The sequence below is a fragment of the Dama dama genome, chromosome 11 (assembly GCF_033118175.1).
Source record: "Dama dama isolate Ldn47 chromosome 11, ASM3311817v1, whole genome shotgun sequence".
Taxonomy (NCBI): domain Eukaryota; kingdom Metazoa; phylum Chordata; class Mammalia; order Artiodactyla; family Cervidae; genus Dama; species Dama dama.
This window is the reverse complement of record NC_083691.1, coordinates 45,304,819-45,323,301: the sequence shown is the minus strand read 5'-3', so window position 1 is coordinate 45,323,301 and position 18,483 is coordinate 45,304,819. Positions and strand designations below refer to the sequence as shown.

Sequence of the window (18,483 nt, the reverse complement as noted above, 5' to 3'; positions counted from 1 at the left end):
AATAAATATAGATAATTAATAAAATTTGAAAACAAAACAAAACGCCATTCCAATGCTGTCCATTTTCAGTGAACTGGAAACAGCTTGCAATGGCCAGCTTGGCTGTTTACCTTTTCATTTCATTTCCCTCATTTCACTCTGCCACTACCCTCCTCACTCTACTTACTAGCTCCCAAACAATTGCCAGACCTGACTAACTCCTTCTTATTATCAAGGACTTCAGGAATCAGTCTACTCTATCCAAGTTATTCCATTCTCTTCATTGAGTAGCCTCCTTTTCATCTTGAAAGCTGAGGTCTCCCTCAGAGAAACCTTCCTTGACCAAACATTAGTAATATATAAATGTTGTTGTTGTTCAGTTGCTCAGTCATGTCAGACTTTTTGCGACCCTGTGGGCTGCAGCACACCAGGCTTCCCCGTCCTCCACAATCTTCCAGAGTCTGCCAAAACTCATGTCCATTGAGGCAGTGATGTCATCCAACCACCTCATACTCAGTTGCCCCCTTCTCCTCCTGCCCTCAATCTTTCCCAGCATCAGGGTCTTTGCCAGTCAGTCAGCTCTTCACATCAGGTGGCCAAAGTACCAGAGCTTCAACATCAGTCCTTCCAATGAATATTCAGGGTTCATTTCCTTTAGGATTGACTGGTTTGATCTCCTTGCTGTCTGAGGGACTCTCAAGACTCTTCTCCAGCACCACAGTTCGAAAGCAGGAAGTCTTTAGTGCTCAGCTTTCTTTATGGTCCAACTCTCACATCCATACATGACTACTGGAAAAACTGTAACTTTGACTATATGGACCTTTGTTGGCAAAGTGATGTCTCTGCTTTTTAATGTGCTAACTAGTTTGTCATAGCTTTTCTTCCAAGGAGCAAGCCATCTTTTAATTTCATGGGTCTTTGTCTATCACCAGTCTCTTAATGTCAAGTCATGGCAACTATGTCTACCTAAAACTGTTTATCTGTTAGTTTACTTGAAACTGTTAGGCATGGCAATTATCCATTTTCCCCACTGGATTCAATGAAGGCTGAAACTGTGTCTATTTTTATCCTTGTATAATAGTACTTAAAACAGCATGCCTGGGATATTAGGCACTTAAATATGTAATGAATCAATAAATGGATTCCTTGGTTTTATTGATATTTAAGAGATTACTGAGAAAATTATTTTCCACTCAACAAAGACAAAACAAGACTTTGTGAAAATAAAATGATATAGTCACCTCACTATCTTCGACTGCCATTTTTCCTGAGGGTGGTTTAAATGATGCAAGCATCTCTAATAAATCAAAAAGAGTAGTTAAATGAGGTTCTTGTAAGAGCAAAAGCATTGGAATGTTGTCCTTTTGAGGGGGTGGTAGGCAAGATGCTGGCAGCTGAACACCTTCCCCTTTCCGTTCTCTCCGTGGTGCACCCAAAGACACGAATACCATCTATAAAAACAGGAGCAACAGGGGGGGGGGGGGGGGGGGGGGAAATCAACATATAGTTAGACATGTAAGTTTTTGGTTTAATAAATCTGTGATGTAGAAAATAACTCCCCTTACAATTTTAACATAAGCAGTTAAGAACGGATTTTGTACTATACCTCAACTAAACAACTACTGACTCTAAGTCAAAAGATGATTAAAACTCAAACCACATTTATGTTTACCTGCATATCCTTAAAACCAAGCTCATGAAGTGCTTTTTCATCATAATCTGTTGTTAATTCATGTCCAGAAGAAATCATCCTGACAGGTCCCATAAGGCCTCCTTAAAAATAGCAGAAAATGAAAGTCAACTTTTTTAAGAGTTAATTTATCTGCCAACATGAATACATGGTTATAGCAATTAATTCCACTGGACATTAAGCTTAAATATAATTCTCGAGCAAAGTGGAAGTGGCGCTAGGCATGCTTCCTGCATAATTTGCTTGTCCGAGGTTAGCCTTAGGCAGTTAGAAATTCTAAGAAAGTCCTCCTTTAGCACCAGTCTAATTAGATCAATTTCTGCTTGCTTAATAATATGAAAAATTTACAATTAAAAAAAAACACTACAGAGCTCTCTGAGAACCTACAGCATTTCCCCTCAGCAATACGTGAGACTCAGATTCATTAATGCTTTAGTTCACAAGTAATCAACATGTATTTAAAATGATCCAGTTCTCTCTTCACGATTATTACCCATCAAAACAACATAAAATAGAATATAGGACAGCATAAAGTTCTGGCATGAAATGAAAAAAGATGAGCTACAACATTCTACATTACAGTAAATTCAATGACCTCAATAGATTGAGGCAATTCATTTCTAGAATGCCTAAGTCCTCTTTGCTGCCTACATCTTCATTTCCCACCATCATCCGTACCAAAATATGCTTTAGTTGCCCAAGCATGTTCTTTCTTTAAAGCACTGGTATGTTCCCATCTCAGGTCTAAGATGCTCCACCCCAGAAATTCATATGGATCATTTCCATAATTCAAGTTTTTCACCAAATGTGAGCTCTAAAAGGCCTTCATCCTAAATCTAAAGAGCTGCATCTCACTCTTAACCCCTTACTCTGCTTTATCATTCTTCATAGCACTTATTAGTATCTGATATGATATTAAAGTTGTCTCTCATTAAAAAAAAAAAACCAGTTCCAGAAGCAGGTATGTATTCCCAACATTAGAACAGCAGGTATTCAAATTACTGTTTAATCCATGAGAGAAATTTAAAGAAAATGCTTGATAGAAGAAAATTAAATAAAATGATGAAATAGCTGATGAATAAACTTAAGTCTTGTTAAATTTTATTAACTTAATGTAGGAAGATTCTATTGGATACGCACAAAAACAACTACTTTCAGTAATGAGTGAAGCAGGACTACTGCTTTCCATAATGACATACAACATTTTAAAAACACATTTTCCTTCCACTCAAGAAAATTCTATCAGAAAATATTTCTGGTGAGGAAAATGGGTTCCTCTAGTAAGATCCATTTCAATTATTTTCCTTAAGTGTAACTGCTGTGCAATAAAATTGCTAATTGTTGTGGAGCTAAATCTATGATTCTTACCCTTCTTGCCATTTCTAAACCTAGAAACCTTGGTCCTCCCAGTGGTTTGATGAATATTCAACCCTGAATCTTCTGAATATTCCTGTAGTTTATTGGGTGTGTGTATACACACGTGTGTGTAAAAAAAGACTTTAAATTCATCATGATTATTAGAAAGAAACAGGGTTTTTCTTTCTGCCTGAAGACTATTTCTTTGTTACCTATTGTGATTTACTTCACAACTCTTCAAGAGATCATAATGTTGTAGTTTTTAAATGCATATTAGCTAATATTAAAATTCATCTATTATCCTTCTAACCTCTCAGAACTTATAATAGATATTGTTTTGTTTCTTCACACAGTTTACTATTCGGAGTAGTTTCATCCCATTTAAAGTAAAACTTCATTCAGATTTTGGTAAAATATATTAAGAAAGAAATTAATTTGGCATCTCTACCATATTTTGTACACAGAAATGCTAGGTATAACCACTTATTCAGGTGTTCATTCATATATCTTGCAAAGTATTATTCTCATATATTACACAAACACAGTAATGAAGAGTACCCACTAAGGACTTTCCTAGCAGTCTAGTGGCTAGCATCCAGCGCTTTCACTGCTGTGGCCCTGGGTTCAATTTCTGTTTGGGGAGAGTCCACAAGCCACATGACAAAAAAAAAAAAAAAAAAAAAAAAGCCACATGACCAAAAAAAAAAAAAAACCCAGTACCCTAAATAATGTTTTAAAAAATTGTTACAAAGTACTTGATATCTCTCGCTTCCTATTCATCATTATATTACCCGCAAACTATCACTGAGTTCCTTTTTCTGATACTGTTTTATCTAAATCAGTTATTTAGCAGAAAGTAAATCCTCAAGAAAAACCTGAGCTACTACATGGAACAGAAATTCTATACTAAACCTTCAATACTTTGGTAGATTTTTATTAAATTTCTATGTCATTGAGATAATCTAATACAATCTGTAACGATCTTTTTACAACAGTTGATAAAATATCCTTAGTTGTGTTGGATTTGTAAGACAATATAGAGTTGACTTGCTTCCTGTTTCCTTCTAAATACCCTAAGCATGCATGACTTTGCTCCAAAATACAACTAAGATGGCTAGTACTTTATTTAGGATTCAGGTTTCTACCTGATATATGAGTTAGGCTTATACATTGTGTACTCCCTTTAATTATAATTGGTAAATTGGTTTTTAGAGTTAACTGAGCAGCTTTCTATCTTCCACTACTTTTGAGAGGATTTTTAACCTAATTGCTTATTCCTTAACAGTTCTGAAAAAAGTTGCTATCTTTTAAAAATTCATTATCTTAATGCAACGAATTGGAAACAACAAACAAGGAAGGAACAAGAAAAGGAAATCTTAAAAATTCTTAGGTTATGATGCTATGTTAAACAACACTCATCTACTTTTTAGCCTCTGGAACTGCAATGAAGTAAATTTTTACAATTCTACAACTATCTGACAGAGAAAAAAGGGAATAGATAATACAGGTTTGCAAGCTGGCAATCAAATGAACTTACAGTAACCATCAAGATCTGAAAAAGATAAACCCTAAAGCAGACACAAAATTATAATCTATAATCTTATTTACACTGATTTGGCAGAGGAACAAGATCAACACCTGACAAAGAAGGAAAAGAGAAGAGTGAAGTAAGAGGTAGAAAGAGAATGAAAAGAACAAGAAAAGGGAAAGGAAAAAATGAAAAGAACAGCACCTCAGTGATCTATAAGGCACGAACACTGCTAAATTTCATCAGAGGTCCAGAAATTATGGTGAGACTAAAGGGGAAATTTTTCTTAAAAACATATAATTGCTCATCTTTTTCAAATTTGATAAATGTTACAAATACACAGGCCTAAGAAGCTGAACTAAATCCAAACTACATAAACACAACAAGGCACATTAATAATCATACTGCTGAAAATCAATGTTAAAGAAACATACTTAAAACCAAGCACAGTTAGAAAGAACATACTGTATATAAAAGATAAGAAAAATGAGAGACTTTCAGTTACAAATTCTGCAAGCCAAATAATAATTGGAAATTTTTCACAAAGTTCTGAAAAGAAATAATTTCTTTACCTAGAAATCTATATCCAGTGAAAATTTCTTTCAAAAATGAAGGCAAAACAAACTTTTTATTCAAACAATAAAAGCTTGAGAAAATTCATCACTAGATCTGCAATATAAACATTTTTAAGCGAAATTTATTAGAAAGAAAAAAGATAAATGGAAATTTCTCAAATCTACACAAAAGGAATGAAGAATGCCAGAATAGTATATATACATAAGGTAAAAGATGAGATAAGGTTAACAGAAAATAATTAGGTAATTAGCTAAGCACTCTGATTAAAATGCTCACACTGTCACTCTGGATTTTTAAAGATCCAATGATTAAGGCAAAACACATCAATATTCTCAAAAAAAATACTTCAAGATAACAGGAGTATCCTGAGGACCAAAAAAAAAGATGTTAGATATTAAAAGCACCACTACAAAAATGAAAAAAACTCAAAAAAACTGCAAAATAAAGTTGAGAACATATCTCAGAGCTAAGACTCAAAGAAATGAAACATAGGAAAGAAAAGATAAATAAATTAGAAATAGTCCAAGAGATGAATGTAAAGAATTTCTAGAAAGAAATGATAAAATAGGACACAGAAAATCAGTAATTAAAGAAAATTTCCCCAAACTAAAAGATACAAGTTGTCAAACTAAAAGGGACCTCTGAATATAAAGTACCCATTACAGTTGCTGAAAATAGATCCATACTCAGGCATACTATTGTAAAACAGGCACAAGAAGGTTCAATAAGCTCTGGAAATGGGGAAAAAATATTAACAGGATGTGTAAAAGCTACCAGAAATCAAAATGGCTTCAGAATTTGAAAGAGCAACAGAACCACGAAGTTCATTAATACCTCTAAAATTCTGAAACAAGATTATTTCTGACCTAGAATTCTATACTCAGCCAAATTACCATTTAAAGTATCAGAAATATATTTTTTATCATTCAAAGAATCTCTCAAGAAATTACTGGACAACTTGCACTACATTCCAGTCAAATAAAAAAAAAGTGAACCAATAAGGAAGGTATGGGATATTGAAAACAGAATAGTCAACACATGAGAAAGACAAAGAATTACAAGGAAGATGATAAAGGAAAGCCAACTATTGGGAGTCAGATGTGGAAAACAATCGATAGGATCAGTGTGACTAGAAAAACGTATTCCTGAGGGCCAAGAGACCAAAATCTCTGCTACCTTCACAATACCATCTCTAAGGAAGGAATGCAAAAGTGAACTGGGCCCAGAATCTTGATCTCTACCCAGACTATCAAGTTTCTACTCTCACCTTCAAGTCCTATCATCTCAGAGAAGAAATTTCATTTTGAATGAAAAGATCAGAAAAAGAAAAGCCTATTCTGTTGAGTATTTCAGCATCTTGTCAACCTCATAGCTCTAAGATATGTCTTCACTGTGCCAAGACCTAACCATGAGAACTTTTCCACTGAACCTTCAATGAGGCTTTATACACATCTTTTGGGGTTCCCTGGTGGCTCCAGACAGTGAAGTATCTGCCTGCAATTCAGGAGATCTGGATTCAATTCCTGGGTTGGAAAGATCCCCTAGAGAAGGGAATGGCTACCCACTCCAGTATTCTTGCCTGGAGAATTCCATGGACCGAGAAGCCTGGCAGGCTACAGTCCATGGGGTTGCAAAGAGTCAGACACGACTGAGTGACTAATACTTTCACTTCTTACTAAAGAGATGAAAGTATACCTTCTTTAGCTTGCATTCTTCAGTGACCCTTTGCCTAACAAGACCATACTCCCTTTTTCCTTAATCCATCAAGTTTCTCTGTGCTTTTGTTTCACAGAACTAAATACATCCTTTAGGAATAGATATATTGGAGGTAAAACTATAAAGAATATTAAAAAAAAAAATCAAGATAGTGTTAAGAGGAAGAGGAAACAATGATATCAGGGAGGGACAAACAACTAGCTTCTAATAATGTTCCAGTCCTTATTCTGGGTGGTAGGTGCACTGGTGGTTCATTTTATTATTACTCATTTCATATTCTCTTTATATATATTGCAATGTAACAAAAATATACTTTTTGATCTGAAAACTCCATAACTAGGTATTTAGCCAACTCCTGTCAGATAATGTATGTATTAAGGATACTCTGTATAACAGTGAACAAGAAAAATACAAAGTCGATGCCCTTGTTGGGCTTGTATTCTAGAAGGAAAGACAAGACAATAAACAATGCAGGACACAAGTTTGATCTGTGGATCAGGAAAATCCCCTGAAGAAGGGAACGGCAACCCACTCTAGTATTCTTGCCTAGAAAATTCCATGGACAGAGGAGCCTGGTGGGCTATGTAGTCCATGGGGTCACAAAGAGTCGGACACGACTGAGTGACTTCGTAGTCATAGTCATAGCACAATACTATAAAATCAAAAGAAGGGAAACTACTTAAATATCCCTTAATAGAGAACAGGTAAAATAAATCATGGTACCACCATACTACAGACAATATTGATCTTAAAATGAATGATGTAACTTTCTATATTTAACTATATGGAATGTTCTCTAATAAGCACAATGAACAAGATATAGAAGAGTATAAACTGAATGCTACTATACTTGCGTTTTAACTACATAGCTGACCTCTGAACAACATTGGTTTGAACCGTGCAGATCCATATTTATATGCAGGCTTTTGGATCTGATATATTTTAAATGTACATGTGCTTTCATCTTAAGCACAGTGTAGTAAAACTGTTGGCTCCTTACTAAAAGATACCAAAGAATTATCACTCTGCACACAGGCAAGTTAAAAGTCTTAAAAAGAAGCTTTTAAAACTTTAAGATTTTTTTCTGCTAATGTTATCAATCAAAGTGACATTACCAGGTAAGCATTTTAAAATATATATTTAGCCTGTTATAATTCAGACCTTTAACCTGTAAGTAAAATGTAGCAGTTTTTCTGGTTGCTCCTCTGAATAGCCCCTATTTTATGTGCTATGTAAAGACATTAAAAGGGAGTAATCAAATATACCTTTCAGGCCCACATGAAAATTCCTTAATATGATACTATTTTGGAGGGAAGGGGAGATGCATAGGTGGGAACTCAGTGATGTATTGTTTTCATATGCTTCAAAAAATATGTCAAAATAGCAAAAGAAACACAAAAAAAAACAAAAAACTACTGAGTAAAACTGGGTACTTAGAGAAGTAACCCACTCCAGTATTCTTGCCTGGGAAATCCCAAGGACAGAGGAGCCTGAAGGGCTACAGTCCACAGAGTTGCCAAGAGTCAGACACGACTTAAAGCAACTAACACTTTCACTTTCAAAGTTGGGTTCTAGGTAGTGTATGGACACAAACTTATTAATTCCCACAATGTTTATCAAATAACGTACAAAAGGAGATTTTTTTTTTTTTTTTTTTTTGAGAAAAATGAGTACAAGTGTTTGGAAATAACATCTTAAAGAAAAAGGAAAAAGAGAACTACTAACTCTTGCCTAGGAATTGATGGCACCATATCAAGGGTGGGAGGGGAGGAGTCATGAACATGGCTCATAGTCTTTATTTAAACAAGTAAAGGTTTGAAGTCAATGTATGATAGAACCTAGAAAACAGAAAAATTTGAACTGATGGACTTACCGGGAAACTCTCCCTTTCGGCTGCTTTGACCAAACTCCTGAAGCTGAGCTTGTTGACTTATTTGTTCTTTCTGTAAATTTTCATACCAATGAGTTACTTCAGCCCTAAGATCTGCTACCTGGTCACTAGGATACATTTCAATAGTCATCTGAAATATGAGATGCAACCAATTTAAAAATACAAAAAGAACATATATTTGAACTGGGAAATGTTATTAATTTGGAAACTAAAACTATGTAACTACCTTGTCAGGAAGTCCAGCTGGCTGGCACACAACCCTTAGCGGCAGGGACTGTTTGTCACTCAGTGCTTTCAAATGACTACTAATACCCGTGCCTTCAATTTGCCATTGTCTGAGATGATATGCAAACCTAAAACACAAAAACCACATACAGGAAGGATATCATTTTAAACTATTTTAATGCTACAGAAGCTTTTGCTATTTTACAAAATGAAAGAGCCCACAAAAGGGTCCAATACATTACAATTTACCCTACAACATTAAATTTTAAAGTTTGGATTCATGATACTGAATCAAACTCAAATGTGTAAATATAGTTCAGAGTGCCTTAATAATTAGTTTCCAAGAAAAATTACCAAAAAAAAAAGAAAAAAAAGGCCCATTAAGAATATTATGGAGTTTCTTTGTGTGCTTTTAACAAGACGGAGGGAGGACTGGGGAGTAGCAGAGACAGGAGGAATTTAAAGAGATAAATTAATCTTGGTAAGTCAAATGGTAAGCTGTCAATCCTATTTTCAAAGGAAGAAAAAAGATATTAGGAAAGATTTTTCAAAGAAAGAACTGTAGTGCAGTAAATATATGTAAACCAGCCTAACAATTTTGAAAGCCGATTCCATGACTGCTAAAATTATAAAATGAATAATAAAGATTAATATGTCAGAGGAGACAGGGAATTAAGCAAGACACTAAATATTTATTTTCTAACTGATTTTCAGTTGAAGACAGGATCCAGGGTACCTCAATTTACTTAAGAAAAAAAAAAATCAATGTTAAACTCATCACCAATTCTGGAATAAAAGGGCAAATAAGCAAATAAATGTACTTGATTTCCAAGATGTGATCCAATGTCCACCTTCTATGAGCAAAAGAGTAATCTATCTTTTGGAGCCTGATAATTCTTAAGTAATGAGGGGGTTATCTGGTGCACTACCGATATCTGGCAGTCTTCTAGCTACTATATGCCAGTAACATTGCCTTCTCCCTTAAGCTGTTATAATCAAAAATGTCTCCAGGAATTACCTAATGTTCTCTGGGAAACAAAATCATTTCTGGTTGAGAACCACTGTTAAGATTATAACCTTATCTCTTTTTTAAAAAGAAAATCCTTTGAAAAAGACATTTTTATTTACTCTTTTAATATAAGGAATATATAAGTGCAATAATTACTTTATATTTTCATTTTATAAATGTTTAGGCAAATTTAAATTAGAAACAGCAATCTTTGAGAAAATGACATTTTTATTTACTCTTTTAAGGTAAGGAATAAACAGAATAATTACTTTATGTTTTCATTTTATAAATGTTAGGCAATTTTTATTAGGATTAGCACTAAGCACATTAAGCACCTGAAACTATATGATACTACACAAGGATTTGCTTGAAAATTCCTATATAATTTTTTTTTTAAAACTAGCTCTCAGTTTTTGAATATTCAATTGTTTCCTAGATTCTTTACTTGCCATCCAAAAAGTATTTATATAAATTATTTAGCACAAACATTAACATTTAGAGGAAAACATAAACAAATACAAAGGTTTCTATTAAAGATATTATAAACAATTTTCTTGAGTTTAAAAAAGTTTGTACACCTGAGCAGGAACTTCTGAACTAAAATTCATTAAACTTATAAAATGCACCACTGGAATCCTAGGAAAAATTTGTTTGAAAAGACTTTTAAATAAGCGCCTATTTTAAAAACATGGGTTAACGCTGTAAAAGGGCCCGAACCAACAGGACTGTTTTGGTTTGCTGTTTGTAGACCCTGCAGCACAGAGAAAATTTTAGAAAACCATCTACTGTTATCATTAACAATAAATATCTGAGAGGAAAAGGTAGACTATAGAGACTCCTGATTTTCTTTAGTATTATCTTAGTGTAATATCTGAATTTTATAATGAGTATGTATTAATTTTTTATTAATTTGAATAAGACATACCACATTTGCTTTTTATTTTTAGCTTTTAAAGTGATAAAAATTATGAGGCAGTGTGAAGTTTCTGTTGAAAAAGACTCAAGAGTTCCCTTACACATTCTTTAAAAACACAAGGAATTATTTAAGTAGAATTTCCACAATTTACAATCGTAATCAAAATAAGGAATTTTGCAAAGCCTAAATGTTTTAAATCACAGAGCCATGTTATTTATAAGGAATGTGTAGAAAATCTTTATTCAGTATTTTCTGACATTTTAAACAAAGGTCAATATATATAAATGGTATAGGTTTTCATTATCAAACTGAGCTCGGAAGTTGAAATAAGTTTTAACAATTTTGTTCAACAGTTCTTTGTACTTTTACATTTACTCATGATTTTTAACAAACAGAATTTCTTAATTAAAACTATCTACTCACCTTTTAATTCAGTCGATATATTCATAAATGTTAATTTGCTTTATTTCTGTATTACACAGGGTATGTCTAAATTAATTATATAGATATTCATTAACACAGAATTTTTTGATCATGTTTCCATGGTAAATGGAAATTCAAAATTAAAATACTGTCTCCTAGTCCAGGAAGAAAAAAAAACAGCAAATGAAACAAATGACTCAACTTGATTCAACTATGAGAGATTATCTGATGTTCTTGGTGAGAGTTTTAGTGAAAACTTTTTTGGTAGTGGTGTTCTGCCATTTCAATCATAGTAATACTTTCTTAGAGATGGAATTCCGTCTAGAGATTTTTATTCATGCACATCTTCTCAGAGTCATGATATTTAAAGCTCTGCAGTATTTACCAGGAACCTATATTGCTGATTCCACGATGATATGGTACATATCATGAATAAAAATTACTTCCATTACTAACTCTTCACTTTTGGTAAGTTATGTTTTCTAGCTGCCCCCAAGAAAACCTTTAGTTTTAAGAATACTTTCGGACATATCAGCAATTTTTTTAAAAAGCCTAAAATTCATTCTAATAATGTGGTTTAAAAAAATTACCTTCTCCTAAATGCTTCCAGATGTGTCTTCAGCATAAGGAGTCCTCTTTCTATAACAGTGAGACTTGAGTGTGATTCCTGTTCAAGACTGCTAGAAGCTATCATAAGACTCTCCATACACTTACTAATAAATTCTTGCTCCTTCTCCAAACCCGTTTTACCTAAAAAGTCAGATGTTTAGATATGTATTATCAACCTTATATTCTTATTTAGCTGTGTTAAAGTAAATGAATTATAGCTAAGAAAAATACTTACATAAAAATTACCTATCAGACAGTATTTCAAATCACTCACCATTAATATAATAGGAGTTAATATACTGGATAGCTGCTCGACTGACATCACCAGATTGTGCTCTTAAAGCAATGCCCCAAAATTGGTCCATACCACAAAGCTAAGAAACAAAAATATGCCATCTATAAATGTTAATTGTCAAACAATTTTTAATTAAAGACCAAAGTTACAAATTTAAAAGGCACTCAATATCAAAGAGTTTTAATACTTTATAAAGTATTTAAAAGGCAATTCCTAATTACTTAGTATTATTAACTAATATTAAATAATAATGATAAAAACCTTGGAAATTTCTTCAATTTCTGAAATATACCTGTACTAGTTATAAAAATACTTACTTACAAATCAGCTATGTATGTGTGTAACATTTAACTCAAAAGTTATGACTACACAGTGAGAAAAAGTCAAGTCCTCAAAACATGCTACAAAGGAATAACAACTGATATAATTATTAGCATAATATGTTAATGCTTTCATCCAACTTATTCTGAAAGTCATTGATTTCAGGTATTCACAAAAAATTTAAAAGATTCACTAACTGAAACTGATAATTTATGACAAACTATGAGATGAAAAAAAATGTTTTCAGTGAAAATTACAGAAAAAGTAAACAGTGGAAGTTCTCAAAAACTGTAACTAGGGTGAAGAAAAGATAATCACCTGATAAGTGACAGAATAGCTTTAGTGTTCATGTCATCTACTTAAAAAGCAGTATTATCTCAAAATTAGAGTGTGACCTTTTAGGTAAATCAGATCTGTCCAACTGTCTGAAATCACCAAATTGAAACTTTTCATAGTGCTATCAAAGTAAGAGCTTGAACCAAAACATTAAAAACAAAAATAAGTAAATGAAATACTACTCAAACAAGGAAAGAAGGTAGGAAGATACTATGAAAGCAATATACAACTGCTTGCTCTAAATACAATTACAGTTACCTTTACCACATAGACTTTACAACAGTTTGCTTTTCTCTCTATAACACAACTCAATCTCTAAAGAAAATTAATGAAAAATAAAGGTGGAGTGCAGATGGCATGAATCAGAGCTATCATTAATAAACTGAAAAGTCCAATATGCAAGACTTTCAAACAACAATCTATGTTAGGTGAGTCTAGGAAAATAACGCATTCAACAAAAACTCGCAGTCATCCAACCTAGCCAAATAAGAGCCAGAAATAAGACTAGCACTCTGTGACAGTCTTCAGCTAATGATCTGATCATCATGCCTCATGGTCAGTAATGATTTAGGCATATTCTGCTTCAGAAGAGAAGTTACTGATAGGAACTATGAAGTTGCCCAAGAACAACTAAAAGTTTGGCCACAAAAATGGCCTGAAAAACAGATTTTAGATAAATCAAACTTCTACTCAGCAAAATCCTTTATTAACCAAGGAACATACAGTAAATTATGTTACTTCAGTTATATTAACACACAATAGTCTATTAGTTTCAGGTATATAGCACAGTGATGCAATGTTTTTATACATGATTAAATGATTACTGTAAATAAGATCAATTACCATCCAGCACCACATGAAGTTGTTACAAAATTATTGATTATATTCCCTAAGTGGATGTTACATCTTTGTGACTTATTTGTTTCACAGCTTGAAGTGTGTATCACAAGTTTCCATTATGCACAACAAAGATTATTTTCAGTAATAAAAATTACCATAGTTGCTTTATAGAACTTTTAAAACCCAAAAGATAATGCTTCTTAAGACTTCAGAATAAAAGTCTGCTGAGTCAGTAAATTCAATGCTTGGTAGTAATCTAATTTGAGGAACAACAAAGAAATTCCACAAGCTGACCCAATAAGAGGACAAATCTCAATTCATACCTCAGAGTTTGAACCACCATCATAGGCACTGGTAGCAAGTCGAGCCAAGTTACACAGATGCTGAAACAGATTTAAGCCAGTCATGCTAATTGTTTCAGGTTTTAGCTGCGGCATCTTAAAAAAAAAAAAAAGTTGTCAAGGTAGTTTAGGTGTAATAATTTATTTAGCAGATTTCATTTTATTAGATTTAACGTAACACAATTTAAGTTAACAAACCTAGTTTTACTGAAAACACTGAAGAAGAAAATGTAATAACTGAGATTTTTAGTGATAACAAAATAATTTCATAAAAAACTTTAATCACAAAGTTGAAACCTGTCTGATACGTGCTTCAATTTTTGAGATGTATTATAGACCCAAACCAGAGGAAATTTTAAAATTTTATTAGTTATTATATACTTACACCAGACACACTTACAACATATAGATAAATACAGTTTTTGTGTAAGTCAGAGTTTGAAATTAAGATAACTGAAGACTTGTTTGTAGCTTTGTCTTAAATCTATTAAGTGAGTTAGTTTCTATCACCAAAGCTCATTCGTATGAACTCAAGGCTACCACAGAGACTTTCTAGAGCCTTTATAATCTCAAAAATCAGCATATAAAAAATAAAGTGTATTGGTTTATTATCAAAGTTTTAAAATTTAAATGGAAAATTATCTACTGAACCAAATGCGGCATCTTATAAATAAATATAAAAACTGGATAGATGTGTGTCTTTAATATCATGACAGCCCTTCCTACAAATGCTCCCCCCCCGCCCCCCCCCCCCAGAAATCGACAAATCTGAACATTAGCTTATATCTGCCAGAAGACTGGCTAAAACCATACCATTTAATTAAAAATTGCAGAATAGGGCTCTCACACTAGTAGGTGTGGCACCACCCCTCAAAAATTGAAACCCAATGTTGTTACTAATGATTTAAAAAAATACATAACAAACCCCCACATACACCTCTTATTACTGTTCACCAAGTTATTCTACTTACTGTTAGTTTAAGTACTTTAGCTAAGGAACATAACATTTTTGTAAATCTAAACTAAGTATTCATTTAGATATACTAACACTATAGAGCACAAAACTAAAGCAACATCTAAGTGGCAAAAATTATACAAGGACTGCAGAGAAGCAGTATATTCATCGTTTTTAAAAAGTATTCCAGGGCTTCTCTGGTGGTCCAGTGGCTAAGAATCTGCCTTGCAATGCAACAGGTTCAATCCCTGACTTAGGAAGATTCCACATGCCGCGAGGCAACTGAGCCCACATGGCTACACATGCTTTGCACCAAGAGAAGCCCCTGCAGTGAGAAGCCCTGGCACTGGACCTTCAGAGTAACCCCCGCTCATCACGAGAGAAAGCCCCAGGCAGCAGTGAAGACCCAACTGAAATAAATAAATATTAACAAACTTTTTCTAAAAATTAAAATATTTTAAAAGAGGAAAGAAATGAACATTACAGTTTACATTTCAAGAGAGAAAAAGGAAATATAGAAAAATAATACATATAGTCAAGAAACAAAATTACCTTCTCCAGGAAAAGATGTTTGTAGGTTTCCATTCCCATAGCATGTTGATCTTTACTTCGAACTTGATTTAAAAACCAATGGAGTGCATCATCGTAGCACTCAGAATCTTCTACTAAACAATGCCATAAAATATCAACTTGCTCCAAACTTAACCCTAGATAAAATTACATATTTTAAATCCTGGTACATACAACACTTTCATCCTAATTAAATATACTAGAAGCACCAATATATACAGAAAAATTAGAGATATTTCATAGCATTTTATAAAAATTATTTCATAAGAGACTTTATATAATTTATGCTTTCAAAAGTAGTTAAATATACTCCACAGATAAACTATCTTTAAAAACAAGACTTATATAGAATAGAATCCTAGAAGAGACATTTGTTCTGGAAAGTCCTTTTCTTTAAGACATGAACAATCATTGTATTATAGCAAACGTGATTAAAAAGAAGTAATCCCAAAAAAGTTAAGTCAGTTCTAAGGTTTAAGGGTAAAGAATACAGTGGATACCATATTCAAAGCTAATTCTATGCAAATAGGAGATAAACAATAAATGCCAATAAGTATCATTTTTGTAAATTATGAAAAAGGGATCCTTATGATTAATAAAACAAAAAGGAACTGACTACCTAAAACAGAACAGCAACACATCACAGGAAACAATTAGCTAAGAAGCCACTGTAATCAGACAAAATCTGTATGGTATTAATACTTTGACCCAAGTATTAGATAATTCTAAAGTGTGTCAGAAGGAATCAGAACTATTCAGAATCAAAGAAAAGGCATTAGGGCAATCACAACTCTGATAAGTGAGACAATCCAAAAGTGTAGAATAAAATCACCACAGGGATTTCTAAAGTACATCATAAGGGATTCAAGAGCAAGGGCTTATTCCTCAGAATCAGAAGGCATTGAGAAGATGATAGAATCTTAAGTAACCACCACCCCCCATCCTTTTTCCGGCCAGTATGGAGCTGCTTGGAGGCTGGTTGGGGTGGTGAGGTCTGAAGCAGCTTCTGGAATTTCTGAGCAGCCCTGGTCGATACAAGATGGACCCAGTAGTCTCGAGTCACATGGACAGTCTTCTGTGGCAGTCATTTGTCTCATACTGGATCCTCCAAGCTAGCTCAACATCCATGTTACTGGGTTTGCCTTTGAGTACTTTGCCAATAGTCAGTTTCATGACTGCTCTGACCATGTCTGCTTCATTAGCCCCAAAGTCACTCAGTTTATCAAGTGCACTGGCAACCCAGCAGGGATCACCATGTTGCCTGAACCCTTGGACCTCTCCAATAAAGAGCTATTATTTTTAGCCACCAATGATAATTCTAACCACACAGCTAGCGGAATCCATTGGAGCTTGTTGGTTTATCTCCAAGACAAAAATGGCTTTTTTCACTATGATTCTTATGGTAGTAGCAACTAATTCCATGCAAAGCAGGTAGCAAAGAAACAAGAGGCTCTCTCAGGCAGAAAAGGAAACAAACTGGCCTCTGTGGAAGAGAAAGTGCTCAACAAAACAGCTATAACTTGGGATATACATGGTATGTAACACTGAGGCCTTGTGTCAGAACTTCTTTAGACAACAGCCATAATCACTACTGCAGCTACTCACTCTTACATACATCACAAAGAATAGAGAAGAATAGAAAGATCTCATTGCCAGACCTGCCAAAAATTAGCTGTTGAAATATATTTGACTTTTGTAGTCTCTTTCTGCCTGTCCCCATGGATTGGATGGCTGCAGTCTCAGTGTCTGAGAGAAGATGCCTGGGAGAGGAAAGCTTCGGATGCTTACTTTCTCCTGAGAGAATGTTATCCTTTGCATTCTCCTAATGGAAAGTTTTGCTTTAACCCTAACTTTAGAGCAATATGTTCCGTGAAAATGTCTTCAAAATAGGCACCAAAACCTTAAAACTAATCTTAACCAATCTTAACACTTATTAATTCCCTTTTGGTCTTCCTTATCCACACTGGTTTATTCCAAAGAAAAAAGACTAATCTGTAAAACAAATTAAGAATATGTGAAATCCAGAAGCAAGAAGAAAATCGTAAGAACCAAAAACTTATTGCACAGTCCACATATTCCAAGAGATCAACTGGCTAGAAGCAGATCAAGTCCCAACCAAATGTAAGATCAAAATATTATCAGTTACTCAGTTCTGTGATACCTTTTCCATTCAACAAGCAAAGGCTTTCCCCTCTACAAACTCTGCCAATACTTGATAAAGATGGTGTTAGCCCATAGTCGCCCACTGATTCCTAGAACTCTTTTAAGAAAGAGGGAATGGTAAATAACGTTGTTAAAATAAATGTGGTATACCTCTTGTTTTGCATCTGAAACTAAAAGTTGGTTTGAGATATAAAGGAAAAAAAGTGACCTTTCTCAACTCTTTCACTTAATTCAAAATGCAGAAAATGAAATTTTTGAAATGTGGAACCAAGAATAAAAAGAAATATTATTCCTTCCAAAAAAAAGGAAACCATTCGCAACCCTCCCCCTACTTCGAAAACCAGATGAGATCCAAAACCACCTCAGAAAATATTTACCTAGTAGCAGTATCAGTCTAAGAGACTGATCCGAAAAATGTATACAAAATGTATCCAATCAGATCATCATAGACATAGTTAATACATGTTTTGTTCATTCTAACAATCTGTGCCCCTGAGAGCCAACATAAAAAAAACTAGGAACAACCTTTAGTGTATAAATTAAACACAGTAAGTAGTTAAGAAGAGATAAATGCAGATAGGTAAGAATCTTTTTAAAAAATCTGTAACTTTGGAGTAACCATATTATACTTGAAAGATACTGTGCCAGTTAGAGAAGTACAATTATGATGTGGGATAAGCTCAAAGAGGATTCTAAATGTGCAGTAGCTATTGAAAGCCCACACAGAAAGAACATATTCTGTGT

The 18,483-nt window shown here is 33.7% G+C and overlaps 1 protein-coding gene and 1 pseudogene across 6 annotated transcripts in view; one reads left to right on the top strand and one right to left on the bottom strand.

Moving 5' to 3' along the window:
* USP34 (ubiquitin specific peptidase 34) overlaps nucleotides 1-18,483 on the bottom strand; it is a 223,009-nt gene that overhangs the window by 84,361 nt on the left and 120,165 nt on the right. For 5 of the 6 annotated variants that reach the window (XM_061155228.1, XM_061155230.1, XM_061155226.1 and 2 more), the window contains 8 exons: nucleotides 15,559-15,713; nucleotides 14,034-14,147; nucleotides 12,193-12,292; nucleotides 11,900-12,059; nucleotides 8,963-9,089; nucleotides 8,719-8,866; nucleotides 1,652-1,752; nucleotides 1,221-1,430 (listed from right to left, as the gene is read on the bottom strand). In XM_061155228.1, coding sequence (XP_061011211.1) covers nucleotides 1,221-1,430; nucleotides 1,652-1,752; nucleotides 8,719-8,866; nucleotides 8,963-9,089; nucleotides 11,900-12,059; nucleotides 12,193-12,292; nucleotides 14,034-14,147; nucleotides 15,559-15,713 — 1,115 coding nt within the window. The remainder of the gene's footprint in view (nucleotides 1-1,220; nucleotides 1,431-1,651; nucleotides 1,753-8,718; nucleotides 8,867-8,962; nucleotides 9,090-11,899; nucleotides 12,060-12,192; nucleotides 12,293-14,033; nucleotides 14,148-15,558; nucleotides 15,714-18,483) is intronic. The other variant, XM_061155229.1, reaches the window with a different exon arrangement.
* LOC133064772 (sentrin-specific protease 8-like) lies at nucleotides 16,053-17,958 on the top strand (annotated as a pseudogene).